We start from the raw sequence: 17,761 nt of genomic DNA, 5'->3' as shown, positions 1-17,761 counted from the left end.
TTATTTTGCCTCCGAGGCACAGGCAAGGGGCTCTCTTGGTCGTTGTCACACTACAGTGTATCATTTCTTTGCATTACAAACAGTGACAAGTGCTACACTTGAGTTGAAGGATGTACAGTATGTCCAACTTAAAGCAAGTGCTACACCTGAGTTGAAGAATGTACAGTATGTCCAACTCAAAGCAAGTGCTACACTTGAGTTGAAGGATGTAAAGTATGTCCAACTCAAACCCCGAAGCTCATTAATGTGTCTAAAGAGGTCCTGCTACTATATATTAATGCATCTAAACGTCTAAAATCTAAAATAAGGAAATCAAGTCCAAGGCTGCACAAAGTTGAGCCCCTTTCAGAAGTCTACTTTCTGGTAGTTTGGTACATACACATATCTTATCGATCGACTTCCCACTCACTTTTCTTATGCTCTTTAGGAAACAGATCAATTGACAACCAGACTTACGCAATAATAGTCATTCTTGACAAACAAGGAAAAGAAAGAATATGGTTGGTGAAGAGCGGTTGGTTGCTTTATTATAATTACGGAAAAAACACTAAACTAGTATATGGCTGTCTAAGAAAAGCCATAACAAGAACATTAAGAAACATCTCATAGAGGTTACTGTTTCCAAGCAATCGCACAAGAATCACTGGAATCTAATGACATTTTGTCTGTCAACAACAACCAACAATTCCATAATTAAGTATATATCTTTTTGGTATTTTGTGCGAACTTTTTGGGTTCTTTCTTATCCTGTTAACTCAAAAGACGAAGAAGAATTTTCTTTAGTTTCTCTCTAAAGACGACACCGTCGATGCTTCACAAAACTTTGCGTTGTTGTCAGCACAGTCAATAAAGATTAATTTCATGCTTCCTTGAAGTTACTTGAACCGATATATCGGGCTATTACATGGAACATAGAGCACATGGGCATAGAGATTTATATTATTTCTGCTTTCTGTGCTGTACTTGAACAGGACAAATGAAGCACCCAGCTAGGGCTACCTCATATTTCATTTAATATTGCTTCTCTTCCTCCCCACAATGCTTCCATGAAGCTTCTTCTTGAACAATGTAGTGTGGGCATTGGGGCTGGAATGAGATAGATGGCACATGGTTTAGAGCACCAGATCAATCCAACTCGAGTCCGTGGTACTCTATCGAGGATAATTCAGGACAACTAAGAAGATCCAGGAATAAGTGTCCAAGCGTGCAGAATCCGATTACAAAATTAGACAAACAGGCACCATCAAGGATGCTTCCCATCAACTTTTGACGATTTGTCTCGAGTCTCCTGTCAATTATGCTAAACTTTTATATCCTTGGCTGGATTTGTCTGAATAAATTTATCCCAATTCAATGTACTGCTTGTTTGAATGGTACCTACCCTTTATGATATGCACCGATTCATGACATGACCGTAAGGGATTGCAAATTTTGAGATTACTGTGCAGAGATAGAAGAGACTCGTAAGCAAGAAGTTCATAATCATCTCGCTGCACAAATGGTAGCTGTCAAAAATACCAGGTTCGAATTTGGAGTAGGTTTTCTGAATGTGGCAGAACTTCATGTGATTCCTCTAGGTAACCTGATCAGGGATAAGCTCTCTGTATTGGATGTTCCACATAAACTTGCATCTGCCTACTCAGAAAATGACAAAGATTCTGCTTCTTGTTATTCATGCTTCAATTGTTCTAGATAAACTTGCCACCAGTTGTTATTCACGCTTCAATTGCGCTTCCTCCCTCTCAATTATATTTCCAGCAAATGACTGGATCCCCCCATACGTGCAGAAGGTAAGCAATCATGCGGCATGGGCATGTGCACGGGCAACTGAATATATATATATATATATATATATAGAGAGAGAGAGAGAGAGAGAGAGAGAGAGAGAGAGTTAATGAGTGTGTCCTGGAAGATGCATGGGTGTAAGCACTGCTGGACTCACCAACTGAGCTCAATACAGACAAGACAGCTGTTGTTTCTTGGTGAAATTAAGCTTCTACTGTCTCTGAGAGTCATGAAGGATGACTATGTAAAAGAAATTAATATTACTGAGCGGATCACATGGGAGTCGATGTGAGTGTATATAGGAAAAATACGTCGCGGTCCACCGTGAAAAAAACAGAGTGGATTTTACTTGACGAGGTGTCGTTCTTTCTTTTCATCTAACCGGACGCCATGGATGCGAACTTCGTCTGACTGACAAAGAACTTAGGGCCGGGATTTTTGATGCAAAGTACAGAACACGATGTTCACAAGGCACGACGACGTTCTGTTCTGCCGTTCCACCGTTTTGGTGGAACGACGAGGTGCGCATAAAATGTGTTCCCCACTGCATTGTTAGTGGACTTGCCTACAGATGGGACACAGGTGTTCTTTCTTCCCATGCTGCAACACATCACTAAGAGTTCACTTGAAGAAAAGTTTCTCCCATCTCTTGATGAATAAAGATGTTCCCGGTTTATATATATATATATATATATATATATATATATAAAATTTGGGGTAGAGATGTTGTAGTAAGAGAAAGGAGAAAGTAGTGGCATTTATGGCCATAAATGCTGGTATATTTGAACGAATGGGTGGATAATTTTTTCTATAGAAAGAAAAGCAAAGATTCTTTTGACCAGCACCATGCTATTGTTAGATGAACTTCAGATGTGTTTCCGGAGTGATATTTTTCTAAGCAATGGCAGAATAAGTACAGAGACAACATCTATTTTACTCTCTTTACATTACATTAAAAAGCAGCCGTTAGGTATATATTCCCAGAATCAAAGGAAATTCACTTCCACAAGCGGCGTGTGGCTCTCCCTCTATCCCATCTTTAAATTCAAGAAAAGAAGAAGAAGAAGAAGAAAAAAGAGCTCTTCAGTGACGCATTGGACGAGGAACCACATATACAGTCAAATGTATCATGACTCAATTAAATGTGGGAACTATTTTTTTCATTAAAATTTTCCTCTTAACTTAATTATCAGCAATTATGAGCACTCCCCAACGTTCTAGTTCATATTAAATTTCTTCATTTATCATCCAAATAGTAGCGGTGAACGACGGACATGAGGACCGTTGAAGTATATATATTCCTGCAAAAATGAGAACTTAACTGCAACAATTGGATCAAATTGTTAGGTCGTCATTGTGATAATAACAAATAAATGTATAAATTCTTTGTAAATCATTTTAACATACTGATCAATCGAATTGCCTACAAGTGCTTCTCACATCTTGTAAGCTTAAACTCCTAAAGATAAGGGGTGGTGCCTTTAATTTGATAAAAAATAATTTCTCTTCGCAGTTTCTTCATTCAATTTCAAGCATAAAAAGTTATATGGTGGTGAAAACCGGAAGTTTCTTGTTTTGATAGCCTTTAGGTGGGATGACAATAATTTGCAGTTATCGGGGCAATATCACCGATTACAGAATCATTTTCTTTAGAATTGCAGAAAACAAAGTCTTACGGAAAAAGAAATACAGGAGAGACAACTTCCCGGCAATCTGTAGAAATGTTTAAACTTTTAACGGTAAAATCTCCCCAAGAACACAGACACCAGAAGTCTCACTCAAACGGCAGGCGTTGATGGGGACGGGACCACACTTGCATGGAAGTTGTCATGACATCCGTGATCTGATTTCGTTACTGAAAATGGACCATTCATCAACTCAATATGAGATTCTACAATTGTCATAAACGAGAGAGAGAGAGAGAGAGAGAGATCTTCAGGTTTCATTTCTTTTTCTTTTTAAATGCTTTTTTAACCCCACCGAAGTTTGGTTCATGGTGAAAGAAGAAGACAACGATGGGTCAGAAAATTGCAGAGAGCGAAAGAGAGAAAAGAAAAAACTTGGGAGCTTTCGCCATGAGATTTCATGGAATAGGAACGTTGGGTGATTGATGACAGAGAGCCCTGAGTGAAGCAATTATTGCGACATGCTTTTGCATCAGCGCCCCTCCCTCCTTCCCATTTAATGAGCAAAGCAACGAACCCACCTTCCCCCTCTGGGCCTCCATTAATGCGAGGTGTCGAGGATCAATGGCGTTTCCGACATTTCCTCTTCCCTTCTTTGAGCAACCATGCAGCCAAGCGTGACCCACCCTCCCTCCCTCCATGATTTTGAATTTTGAAGCACTGGTTGGTCATGGGTCGATTCACGAGCCCACTTCCCAAGTTGCAGACGACCATCAACAGTCCCCGCCGACACACAGAGTACCGACCCTCATTAACAATTAAACGTCATTACATTCATCTATGGCGTAATCTTTAGCAGCTTGTTTTCTACATCATTTACGATCTTGGTTGGTAGCTGATCAACAAGAATAGTTGAAACTTAAAAGTTGCAGCTATCTAATCTAAAAGATTCACTGTTCCCCTTCATGAACGGTCGAAGAACAGTAATTTGTGGCGTAAAGTTACCAGCTTTCTACATGATTCATGATCTCGGTTGGTAGGGTCGAAGCTCAACGGGATAGTTGTTTTATGACTACTTCCACTAACAGTTGAAAGTTGAAGCTATCTGGTCGGAAACATTGACTGTTATCACTCAAAGATGATCTAACCCACCAATGCCCAGCAGGCCGCAACGACTAGTCCAGTGCCGCTGATTATTTAATAGTACCAAACATTTATGGTGGTAAAAACTCTAGTTAAAGTAAGATGAAGTTCAACTTCTAAATGTAAGCAGGACAGCTTAGTTGGGTTCCGTGGATTCTTTTGGACCAAACTTGTCTCTTAAACAATAGTTATTTGTCTGGGCCTCCCCACACGAGTTACAAGTTAAAATAAGGGAAAAAGAAAACATAAAGAGAACATCTGTAAACTGACCAGCTCAATGAATATAATATACAGATGGGCGATTATAATAAGATAGAATAGCAAAAAATAATATCATCTGTGATAGAGAACCGAATTGACACACCGAAATTATTGAATTGATTAAATTAATAGTTGCATACCTGGGATAGTCCACGACTCTCAACACCGGGCATCAAGCAGCCTGTTTCCGCCACCACACCTCAGTTTTCCTGTAGCGACCCTCCTCTTTATAAGCCTCTGCCTACCTCTCGGACTACCATCAATGCCCAGCAGCAGAAGCAGCAGCAGCAGCAGAGCGGCGCTTCACGCAACACAAAAACACACAAGCCTTTCATTCCATCCCATCGTCCACAACCCACTCAAAATTCAAAAACCAGCAGCCTCCAGAGTCCTGCCTAATTCCATGGCCAGAGGGATGAATCTCAAGTCGCTTCTCATGCCCAAGGAGATGTGGGTGTGCCACCATCCCAAAACCGAGTCCTTCAGAGCGGCAGTTGACATCTACAGGAGCATCAACTCCGTGTACATCGATTCGGATGGGAACGATACGATCTCCGAGCTCGGCAATTGGTTCGAGACAGATTCTTCCGCGGCGTCTACGTCCGAGATTTCGTCGTCGGAGGATTCTGGCGACATGCCGGAGCTGGTGCTGGAGGGCCTGGTGAGAGGGTTGTGTTCGGAGAGGTTCTTCTTCGAACCAGACTGCACCAAGTCGATATCAGATGAAGGAAAGGAGAAAGGAAGCGGCGCCCTGCCCTCGGCGAAGATGGGGAGCGGTCCAAAGAAAGGAAAAGAAACTGGGTTGTCTCCGTTCAATGAAAATAAGAACGTGGGCAGAGGTCTGAATAGAGAAAAAGGTGAGAGGAAGGCGCTGTTCAAGGAAAATAAGAAGGTGGGGGGAGCTTCTGTGAGAGAAATCAATGGCAGACTTGCAGAGAACAAGACGAAAGAAATCAGCGGTCCCGTGCTGACTCTCCGGGAACACTTGATGGTGGAGAGCGAGAAAGACGAGAAGCAATTACCATCATTAAAACTGGAAGATGGGACGGTTGGAAGCACTGGCTGTGAGAGGGAGAAGGAGGATGGCGTCTTGATGTTTGAGGAGACGGAGAAGATGGAGAGTGTGCCTCAGAGGGAGAAAGATGGTGGCTTCCAGGGTGTGGAGGAGAATGCCGGGGTTCTGCCATTCAAGGAGAGCTTGATGATGGTGCTGGATTCGGAGGACCCTTACATGGATTTTAGGCTTTCCATGGAGGAGATGGTGGAAGCCTATGACTTGAGAGACTGGGGGTGTTTGGAGGAGATGCTGGTCTGGTACTTGAAGGTGAACGGCAAGAGCGCCCATGGCTACATTGTCGGTGCCTTCGTGGATTTGCTTCTGTCGCTTGTGTCTCCTCCTTCTTCCTGTGAAATTCATGAGGACGATCTTGAATCCTCAGAAGATTGTGAAGATTGTCTGTAAAAACTTTTGAAGATTGATATTGTTGTTTGTACATCATTAGTTTTTTAGATGAATGCCTAAAAAACGCGAGGTTTGTTGCAAGACTCTCCCTCTGTCTATCTCTATAGCATTAATCTGCTTCGCTCTCTGTCTCTCCCGTTTGCTCGCCATGGAGTTCTGCAACTTTCACTGGGTTGATTTTTGAATGAATGGTTGGTGGCGCGCGCGCGCATTCACACACACAAGAGACAGAAACACACACACATGCACACGCCGCGTGCGCTCAAACTTAAGCTTGGTTGTTGGCATTTCTGGGGATTGGCAGGCAGTGGGTCCTCGGATGCGGCAGATGAACTGAGAAGCTTCCATTAAACAATATCTGGAGCATGCATATTGGGTAATGGACTGTTAAGTTGTCATTTTTGTCTCCACATGCCTCCACTGGTTGGTTCCTCGCTGTATAAATTCTGGTTGAGTTATTTCTCTCACGAGTTTTAGTAAGTACTTTAATTGCATACACATATATATCTGAGATAGGATTGTATGAATTTATGCATTCAAAAGAAAATCCTTCAAGCCCAAGTTGTAGATCAAACTTTTCAAGGCTTCAAAAAACATAAAAAATCAACCATGCTGTGAGTTGATCATGTAATGAAATTTGGTAGCACAATCTCTCTCTCAATCTCTTCTAACTTCGTTCTAGCACTATTAATTTTACTTGAACAAGTTTCTATTTCTATTAAATGTTTATTATTAAACTTGAAGGGGAAGGAGAGAGAATGGCTGATAATTTAATTCAATGTAGGAACTGTCAATCTCATGCACATCCGTGTGGAAAGCCATTTCCATGAAAAAAAAACATCGGAATTCGGAACTGTTTGTTGTCCAAAGTGTTTTGGTCTCTCTTGAATCGTAAACAAATTGTTTTTGTGCTCGGGACCTCGGAACAATATTCTATTTTCTTAGTTTTGGCCAATGTAGAGAAAAAAAAAAGTTAGAAACTATGAAAATCTGACGGCAAATTAACAATCACTGCATGCTTTTATCTTTTTAACCCCATTTTTTTTTTACTTTATATGTCTCTGTACTATCGCATCATGCATATAAACCATAGCCACATAAAAAGCATTTCTTTTTTCTAAGAAAAAATGTGTTAAAAACACAACTGTGTCGATACAGTTTAAAACCGGAAAACTATATTTGATATAAACTAATTCAATTGGACTTCATTTGGTACCTCATATGGCAGATTCGGTACAAACACTATCTAAAAATAAATGCCTTCATAGGGGAATCTAGATTAACTCTTAGATGATCGAGTAATAGCTAAAAGTATAAGAGGAGGTTGCCATTAAGAGCTCCAACTGCTCTGCTACAGTACACAGCTTCCCCATCGCCTTCATGAAATAAAAATATGACTTCTGTGATATAATCAGAGCAAATGCGACAACTTACCAGCATAATGCGTCAACCTGCCTTCAACACTTCTCTGCCTAGTGGAGACCATAAATAGTTATTTAAAAATTATTTTATTTGCATCACATTTATTAGCTAAAAACGAAATATTCTTCATTGCCTTCCGATAAACTAGCAGGACCAGTAGCTCTATCGCCTTGCTTTTGAACTTGCGGGTGTTTTTCTCCGATTTTTCTTGGATATTCAACCGGCAAGCTCTTAAAAGTCTCTTTAATCGAAATTAATTTGCATCCAATCAGTGCTATATGAGTCTTGAATTGCTCTTAGCCCTTCAAAATTCAAGTGCTCTTTTCCATTAACTTTGTTTATGCACTCCCAAGTTACTGCAAGTAGGAAGATGCTTTTACTTGTGGAATCAAGACCATGTTTGATCTGCCACTGATCGAAGGAAACTAGTTTCACCAACATCTGGTGAATCTGCAACAGTTTAAGCGCCACTTTAAGAACTTTACTACCCACATTTATTTCTGTGTACGCTTATGCATCAGCGAAGTTCTACCATGTCAGGCACATGAGTTGTCAAGCCCCACATCACTCTCTCTCTCTCTCTCTCTATATATATATATATATATATATATATATATATAATCTTTGAACATACCAAAATAAATTTAAAACAGCTTGGAAGTTTGGAAGGGTCATATGGCAAGACATTTTGCATAATTCATCTGGAATTGTAAACTTTGTGGGATTTTTAAGTGGGATTTTTAAGTGCATATAAATTTTTAAAATTATCGTGTGTATATCAATATCCCCGTACCCATGCCAGTATCCATGTGACTATATAAAATTTGGCATACTTATTCACTGATTACGATACTTCGAATGTTTTACCTGCTGTCATCAATATCGGAAATTGAACAGGAATCCGCCAGGCTGCCCACACAGCGAACGGTCAATTTCAGCATTTCAAGAAATAAAAGGAAACGTATATGTAAATTAATTGAAAAAACCAGCTTCTCGTAACAGCATTTCTTTGCACAAGGCGCTCGTTTTGTTTAATTCCGCAAATGTTGAACGTTTATTCACCTTGTAAGATACTTAATGCCAACTTTATTTATGCCAAACTTGAGACACATGCAGCACTGTATGTAGGGCTGCACACGAGCCGAGTCGAGTTTGACTCGAACTGGAGTCGAGCTGCCTAACACAAGCTCGAGCTCGACTCGATTATACAAAGTCAGGCTCGAGCTTGACTCACTTAACTCGATTATGAAGTGACGCTCCAAGGATGGGCTCCCATAACTGTATGTGAAATCCAAACAAAGTTTTCTTGCGACAGGAAATACTACTGGACCGCATTGAGACTTGAGTGGATATGGTAGATACCTGTCAAATAAAGTATCGTGATCTCACTGTTTAAAGTCTAAGGGAATAATATTTACGAGAATTGAACCGATGACGTGCCTACTTGACCTACTACTCCTTCGGGCTATTGCCCCCCTCCCCTGATTATTTGTAAAAAATACGAATTATCGAGGCGTCATAGTTTTGTTGGTGCAGAACTTTCTTCTTCGTGCCACCTGATTAAAGCTCAGCCAGAGTCCAGGTCGGGGTCAGACCACCGCTGGACTCCTTGTCCCATGTCCAGATTCATTTTGGATGCTGCATGTTGGACCTGGGTCGGATCTTTCTCGAAAGTATGACAATGTCCAAAACCGTACTCCTCAAGCTGTCAGCTCATAATGGAACCGGGTCTGAGTTTGGCTGACAAGATCCAAAACAAAGGCAACTACGATCCAAACAACAATATTTGCAGAGGCACTACTACCCCGTCATATATGGGTATGGCATTTCTCGCTATCGTAAATTTCTTATCTTGAGGATGAAAAAAGTAAGGGTTATGATAACGATAAGTAACTAAGATGAATCTTTTGCCAATGAGCCAAAAAAACTCAATTTAAAAAAATCAATGGAAACATGTATCAAAATATTGGAAAACAAAATTTTATTAAAATATCTTTAAAAATAATTACGGGCCGACTCTGATAATTTGGGCCTTGCTTTATATTTCTGACCACCAACCTCCCATCCACTTGTATGCAATAATATAAAAATCAATCTGAATTGGTGGTAGCAAATTGATTTGATTCAGTGGCTGTCCTTTCTTTTTTCGTAAGTATATTAGAGTTTTAAACTTATGATAAAACAAGTACAATAATAACTTTTTATCGATTTACAACTTATTTCAAATGAATCACTAAATCGAAGAATCCACGGAATTTATATACTCGCCAATTTACATCTTAATTCTTTCTTACTTCCTCTCTTGTTTCTCTTTCATTTCATGAATTTTTATTTTATCGGCTCTCTCTCTCTCTCAGTAAACTCTTTAACCATATTAGTCGAGTCCCGTTAGCAAGAATCACGCTCACTAAGTTTGATTTCCATGAGCACTGCAAATGGTAGATGTGCGGCACTCTAGTTGACTGATGTATCACTCTCCACCTAAGTTTCAAAACAACTCGATGACCGAAAGAGCTTCAACCTCTTCCAAATATCTCCCCGAAATGAAGTTGGCTCAAAATCAAGTACACATTATTGAACGAGGGATATTAAAGTAACTGCATTAAAAATAAACCAAGAAGCAAGATTCAACGGCGACAATTCCAGCTTGGGTAATATGAGAAAAGTGTACGAAAACCATTTAAAAGCCCATGCAGTATTCGTAAAATTTTAGAATGTTAGGCCTCTATGTGTAATTATGCTAATGGCCGACCAAATATTTGTGAATTTTGCCTATAATTTAATCTCATGGCTGTCCACTGTATACGGAACTGGATCTGGGTCAGTCTAACAGGATCCAGCACCATATAGGGTGGAATCCAGGTCAGGTCTACCCATGGACTGTACTGATCTGACCTCCACTTGAATGCATCAACTCTGTAAATTATTATTATTATCAACTGAACAATTTTTAATCTCAATTCATGGATATATATATATATATATATATACACACTTCAAGTTGCTTGTCATCGACAGAGTGTTCCAGAACATATAAGTTTGCGAATCAAACAACTAGGGAAACAACTGGAGTAACTGGGTGGAAACTACGACCTAATTTTTGTTACTTTGTGCTCCCTGGAGGCAGTTTGGCAAGGAGAACATTGTGTTCTCATCATGCATGTTTCTATAACATGTGATTTTAAAGTTATTGTTGTTTAAAGAGATATAATGTAAATACATCTAATATTTGATTGTTCATTCTAGAAATAATATCTATAACTACATCATGTTTCATTGAATAAAGTTGTAGTCAAACACCCTCTAAGAGGCTAAGTACAAACAGCAAATTAATAATAGCCCTTTCCTTTGGCCAATACTGCACTGGTGCTTTACAATGTTTATAAGGAGTACCAATGCATAGTCCAGCCATTTGAATTCCAACAGCTTCTTGAATTCAGATCTGGATTCATGATTTGGATCAAATCAGACTCGATCTTTTTGGCCTCAAAAGAGCGCTGACTCTAGATTTGTGGCCGCCGTAGCGCACCATGCGAGGATATTAATGTGAATTAGGATATAATAATGAATTAGCTAGTCGTTCAATTTTATATCATGATGAGAAATAGTAAATGTGGTTTAATTCATGAATCCGGGTCCCGTCAGATGAACGTGGCATGGAACTCAGTGCAACAAGATTCTGTGCCGTTCCTCACATGAAGCTTCTAAATTTTGTCCCTTGGGACATCCTGGATTTGAAGACAATATCTGTTTTCTCCTAGACCTGGTTTGGGTTCCACAAAAAAACAAACAGAATTGGATCCAGATTTGGCGTCCCTGAATCTGAATCCAACTGATTTTCAATATGATTTGGATATATAATATACATGATAAAGTCTAAACCGCTCTGTCTCAAACCCATTTACGTGGAAATGGATCTTGGCATCACGATTGGCAAGATCTAATCCACTAGCAAGCATTGATATGGGCTGGGTCTTGGTAGTCGTTCCGGATCTGTTCAGAAAAATGTGCAGCGAGTCCGAATTTGAATTTGAATCAGAACTAGAGACCATAAGTATTGAACTTATGTACAGTTTTAAACATAATACTGTATCCAATTTCAAATATAAATACGATCCAGTGAAGAAAGATGAGGAAATGTATGGGGAACACTACCAAATCTGTTCCAAAGTCCAGAATATGTGGATTGCCCGACTTGGTTTAAGGTTATGTGATTATGCTAGGATCCAGATCGAAATCTGATCCATTTACATCCTCAATAAAAGATCCCGGATTAAGCTAAATACATAATGAGTTAAAATCCACCATGTCAAAATTCAAAAAACCATGTACTAATTAACCATTAAGTTCTCCACTTATAAACCAAGCAGTTCAACCAAGTAGAACTTCTTTTCTTTAATTCTCAAACATTTTATTCCAAAATTTGAGCACGAAAGATTATATTCGTGTGCGGATTAACTTTCTTATAATTTATAAACAATAAATCTGAGAGCTGCAGTTTCGGCAACGTATCTCAAACAAGCATGATCAAGCCTGATTCCTACCAGCTTCTTTAAATCATTAAAAATATACGTTAATCATTTCCTTAAGCGGCCATTTAGCAATAGGAACACCAACACAGCATTTTATAGATATGTTTCGAAGATTGGGGTAGGTTTATAAAATGCTATCAATCTGCTACAATACAAACACAATACAAATCTTTAGAACGAACTCTGCATCAGTGTTCCTGTTGTCAAACACCCCCATCTAGAAACTAGAACGAACTCACCTCATTGCTTTAGCCTTCTATGTTCATTTTCCATTGAAGGCAAAAATCTTTCCATTTCAGTAATCTTTTGCAGAAAAAATGTCATTTGTGTCGCTCATTCTCTTCAGTCCCAACGAACACAGCTAAATTCTTATCATGGCAAACTTTTACAGCCATTTCGTTTCCTTTTTAAGATTGAGGCAATTTTTTCTTCCTTGAGTGAATGAGACAAAAACTGTCCAATGCAAAACTTGTGCCATCAATCAAACAGCGCCCAAACTGTTAGGTTACTGCCATCTTATTTCCTTAGGATTCTCAGTCAAACTTACCACCAAAATTGCCCTAGATGAGGCCGACAGGGACAGAAGTAAAAGCCATCTTAATTTATTGGTGGGTCGGCCCAGCGCAGCCTTTCCAGCTCTGAGGGCAAAAAAAAAATCGACAAAAGTATCATTTCTGATCGCATTTTAAAAAGCTTTTTGCCAAGTTGTGCATTTGAATCCACAGTCAAAGTGTTCTGGAATAGAGAAGAAAGTGTAAGCGCAGGAGATGTGCAATCAAACCCCTTCGTCTTCTTCTGCCCATTGATGAATTTATCAGAGGTGCCTATTCTATTGTCTATTTCCTGCAGCAACACCAGACGGGACATTTATAATCTGCGGAGGAATACGTTCACAAAAATGCATGTTGATAGCTCCACAGCAGGCACGACTCTTTATTAATCTTTCAGATGCATTTATCAGCCTTTTCTAGTAGTCAGTATTTTCACGTCATATTTTCCGGGAAGGTTCTCGCCTGAGGTCCTACCACTGCCTGATACTCAAAAAAGGAAAATGAAATCTCATTTCTTTCATCTGTTTCTAACCCATGCTTGATCAGATCTTACCGACCCATTGACGTGAGGGCCCGATTCACTGTGTCTTCGTTGTGCTTGCTCACGTTATTTTTGTTAGTTTCGCAGCCGCCATTAGATGCCTCTGCTACCAAAGAGGAGTTGTCACTTACCCTCATCTGCACCGTATTTGAACAACAAAGCAAACTCAAACAGGAAAGCGACTCTTTGCCTGTGGCCACCAAAGGACCAAAGTCTTCATAAAACAAACATTTTAGTGAGGATTTGGGTGTAATAGTCTAGAGATAAATTTCAACAGTGTATTTGGTAGATGAAATTTCCATCCCATTCACTGTACCCTGGCCATCCGTTTCATGCCTTCGCTTTTTAAAATATGAAGAAAAAAAGTTAACTCACTTACTTCACTCACCTTATCAGACCTGGATATTTCTGCATTTTTAAGTCATCATAATGTTAGTTTGATGACTGCCCACATCGGCCCCCATGTAGCTTTGACAATTTTTATAAGAAAATTTGCTTCCCTTTTAAAATCATATGCAAAAAGTAGGCTTAAAGGCTCCAAATCTAATTGCCACGAATATTTTAAAGGAAACTTTTGATTGTTGACATTTTTCCTTTATGCAGTAAATCTTCATTTCCTAGTGTTTGTACATCACTTTGATCCATTTTGTCTACAACCCATTTTGTTTTTTGGTTTCTTCTATATGCTATTGCTTTCAAGATGATATGTCAAGAAAACTACCTTAGATCATGATGGGATTCCTCACATGTACAATTGTTATGGATTTTAGTTGGTCATTGTCAGCCTTATTTTAGGAAACCCCACTTCCTGCATCTACACAAATGTATGCAGCCAAGAAGGGCCGATGGCCCCATACCCAGCATCCAATGCTGCAAAAAAATAAAAGAGGAAGAGAAGGAAGAAACATTGGGGATTTATGAAAGTGGGAATATAAATCTAGATGCCCAAAACTTTTAGATGTTTGTGATGAAAACTTACATTCTCAAGAAACTGGCAATTAAATGGGTAGGGATGTGAGAACATCGTAGGTGTAATCATATTTAGATCCAACCATCGAAATCAATTTGGATTCATAATAAAACTTCAATTCAAAGTGGGGCTTTGAATACCAATCTGGATATACACAAAAGGTAACTCGATTTACACGCTTTGAGCCAGTTGGGTTTGATTTCTCTTTCGGTTTTGACATTTTTTTCCTTCAATGATTGAAAGAGAACTGCTACATTTTTCTATTTTTGTACTCAAGTGTTAGGATTAAGCAATAATAAAGAAATGGGGAGCAGTTATTATTAGCAATTTCTTATAAGAGCAACTGCTTTTTATGTTAACCACCAAAAGAAAATGAGGCGACTAAGTTTACCAACATCGAACGTGTATGACACTACCTTCAATACACAACAAAAGCAGGAAAGAAGTCACATCGATGAACAGATGGAGTTTATGAATGAGAAAACGAAAGGCGAGCCAGTTTCTGGCTCAAATATTCTATCAAATGCAATCTGATCGGTATTAACAGGGCCATCATAAGAGACGAACAGGGGAGAGTAGTTTAGGTCCTACTACATAAAGAGGAGCTACAATGCATCCAAAACAGAGAGTGCCGATGCATCCCACCTACTGAGAGTAGTCCCATCTCTCACTCAAGGAGAAAAAGCCATTGGCATGGATCGGGTGCATCGTCTTCTTCATCCATCGACAGCTGATCCACTTGAGGGTTTGTGCCTTTCAGCAGTGGTCCTTTGATATGATGTGAGCTCTTTCGATGCGGTTGGTGGCAAGGAAAGATCAAAGCGATTATCTCTTGCAGAGAAGTACCTCTATTATAAACATTTTCTTTTTTTGTTTCATTTGCCATATGCATTCTCAGTTCACATGCATAGTAAGTGAAGGAATGTGGTTTCCTCCAAGGTGGAGCGCCGATTTTGCACTTACATCTCAGAAATATACATTCATGGAGCTGTGATTGTTTAGATTAATTAACTCGGTATCTTGTATTCAATTTTTTAAGAGATTACATGGCTCTTCATCTACAAATTGTTAACTGGATGCGTGCATTACTCTCTCTTTTCTTACATCATGATCAGGCTAAAAACGAAGCCAGTTTAGCAATCAATTGAGCAAATAGCAGAAAGAGAAAGTGAGAGAGAGAACACAAAGATTTTAGGTATTTCAAGTTAAAAATCCTTTTTACCTCAAGGGGTACCTCAAGGGGTCGTAATGTACTGGCCGGCAAGGTGGTCCACCTCTTTTATGGACTTTTATTTGAATCTTGGAGTGGTTACTGTCACGTCCAGTGTATTCTACCTCAGGACTGTAAAAAGCCTTAAAGCATTCTCTCGGAACATAAAGGGACAGGCACAGAGTGCAACAATGGCTTCTGTTATGGGCGGTGGAATGAAGCACTTACCCTTAAAAAAAAAAATTATCTTCAACAATGGAAGTGATACGTCCCAAGTGGCATAGCATAGCTGTTCCGTGCTGGTGGCACGAAAATGATGTGTCGCCCGCCCGTACACCAGAAAAGAAGTATGTGATTCCACATCCAGACATCCAGACAAGATCACAGAAATGTCCCCAAAACTCCAAACACCAGCACTAGGTAATGGAAAACTACTCCTAGACGACATTAATCAAAACCATGTAGCATTTTGGGAAGGGGACATTGTTTCTTAGATGGCAATCAACGCTCTTTATATCCAGAAACAGGCCGCTTAACTCACACGAAAATTATCAGGTTCTGCTCGGGAGCCATGCAAGAACCAGAATTATATTGTGGGTTGTTCAACCGCCCCTGTCGGTAACTCATGGTTCTTCTACCATGCATAATATTTATAAAAATATTGGACACTTGGTACGCCTCACACGCCTCACAGTGCTTGATGAACTCATTTACATTACTTTATTGTTACCAGAAGAGAACAAGTATACATGTAACCTCTTTAATCAAAAAATTTTGTGTGATTATTGATCATAATAATGATAATAATGATGAGAACAAATATTGGACAATGGATAGCCTTTTCATCAAGATTGACAATTAGGGGACATCTCTAATTGCCTCCATAAGAATGATTTGGTTTGGTGCATTATATGATTTGATCTTTTTGAAAAAAGGCCCAAGGAAAGCTCATAGAGAAGATCATTTATCTTGTATTGGAATTGAGTATTTAAGTCACCTCTATAAAAGTATTCTGAAGTTGGTGGGTCTCACATGCCTCACAGTACTTGATGAGACTTACCTGTACATTATTTTATTGTTACTAAGGGGAAAGAGATGAAGTATACTTGATCTAATCAATACAACCTCCTTGGTCATATTCAATTTAATAATGATAATAGCCTTCTCATCAAGATTGACAGTGGAGACTTCTTTACCTCATAAAAGTGATTTGAAACATTTTATGACTTGACCTTTTCTGTTAAAGGGCCCAAGGAAAGTTCGCTCCTAAGTTCTCACAAAACAAAGAAACCATCCACACTTCCCAATTTCTTCGGCATAATTGGCTTTGCCAAGGAATCAAACTGATTTCTAGAACAAAAAATTGTTTTCTTATCATGAAATTCATAATCACACCATGTTTCTTGAGGGAAAAAAAAAACCATAATTTTTTTGGAATTTATGCTTTCGAAACATATGGTTTAAAATTAATAGATTAATGTTATTGTTATCAAACACATGAGGTCATGATTTTGATGAAAGACGTATTTTTCTTCTATTTCTGCTTCCTATAATGTCATTTTCTTCCTTGTAATAGGGGAAAACTTTTTGGAGGAGCCCACTAAGAGAACAACACAATTTCAGCAAGGAATTGTTTGCAATCAGATTTGTTGTGCACTCCGTTTTATTCAAACCATACTTATCCAACTTTCGATGATATCAAAGCAAAAGCTCCAAAATGTTTAGCCATACAAGCTATCTCGCTAATAATGTCGACATGGTTGACATCACTCTCCAATCTTTTGATTTCCACTAAGTCCTCCTTCCTACGTCTTACGGAAAGCAAAGGTTAAGCACTATTCTAGAGTGGACCTTTCGTTATTGAGCCTTTCGCTAGGAATTTATAGCACAACTTTGTTTCAATAATTGAACTACTGAACCATGTACTATTATCTGATATAATTCTAAAACCAAGCTCCATCTGTTTAAGTACTTCTCTCAAACCTGGACAAGTTTGAGCTCTAAGTTTATGCAATTTTTTTTTTTACAAGGTTTTAAGAATTGATGACCTTAGCTTTCGGTACTAATAAATGGGATATCGGCATTAGATTTCCATTATTTTTAAACAAAAATCATATTCTGTACTTTTTTTTATTCATGAGCGGTATATGAATTTTTTAAAGCATCGATTGTGAATCAAAAGGTGAAGGCAAATAAATGCAGGAATCTATTAGCTTGCCGGATATATATATATATATATATAGCCAACATAGGACAAAT

The 17,761-nt window shown here is 38.9% G+C and overlaps 1 protein-coding gene across 1 annotated transcript; it reads left to right on the top strand.

Moving 5' to 3' along the window:
* The first annotated feature begins 4,973 nt into the window (after positions 1-4,973).
* On the top strand, positions 4,974-6,357 carry LOC116266425 (uncharacterized). Its single transcript, XM_031647650.2, has one exon. It carries the CDS (start codon positions 5,077-5,079, stop codon positions 6,274-6,276), a length of 1,200 nt encoding a protein of 399 aa, XP_031503510.1. The 5' UTR covers positions 4,974-5,076; the 3' UTR covers positions 6,277-6,357.
* Positions 6,358-17,761: the final 11,404 nt, after the last annotated feature.

The sequence above is a fragment of the Nymphaea colorata genome, chromosome 1 (genome assembly GCF_008831285.2).
Source record: "Nymphaea colorata isolate Beijing-Zhang1983 chromosome 1, ASM883128v2, whole genome shotgun sequence".
NCBI lineage: Eukaryota > Viridiplantae > Streptophyta > Magnoliopsida > Nymphaeales > Nymphaeaceae > Nymphaea > Nymphaea colorata.
Note: the sequence above shows the minus strand (reverse complement) of the source record. Positions and strands in the feature narration are given on the sequence as shown.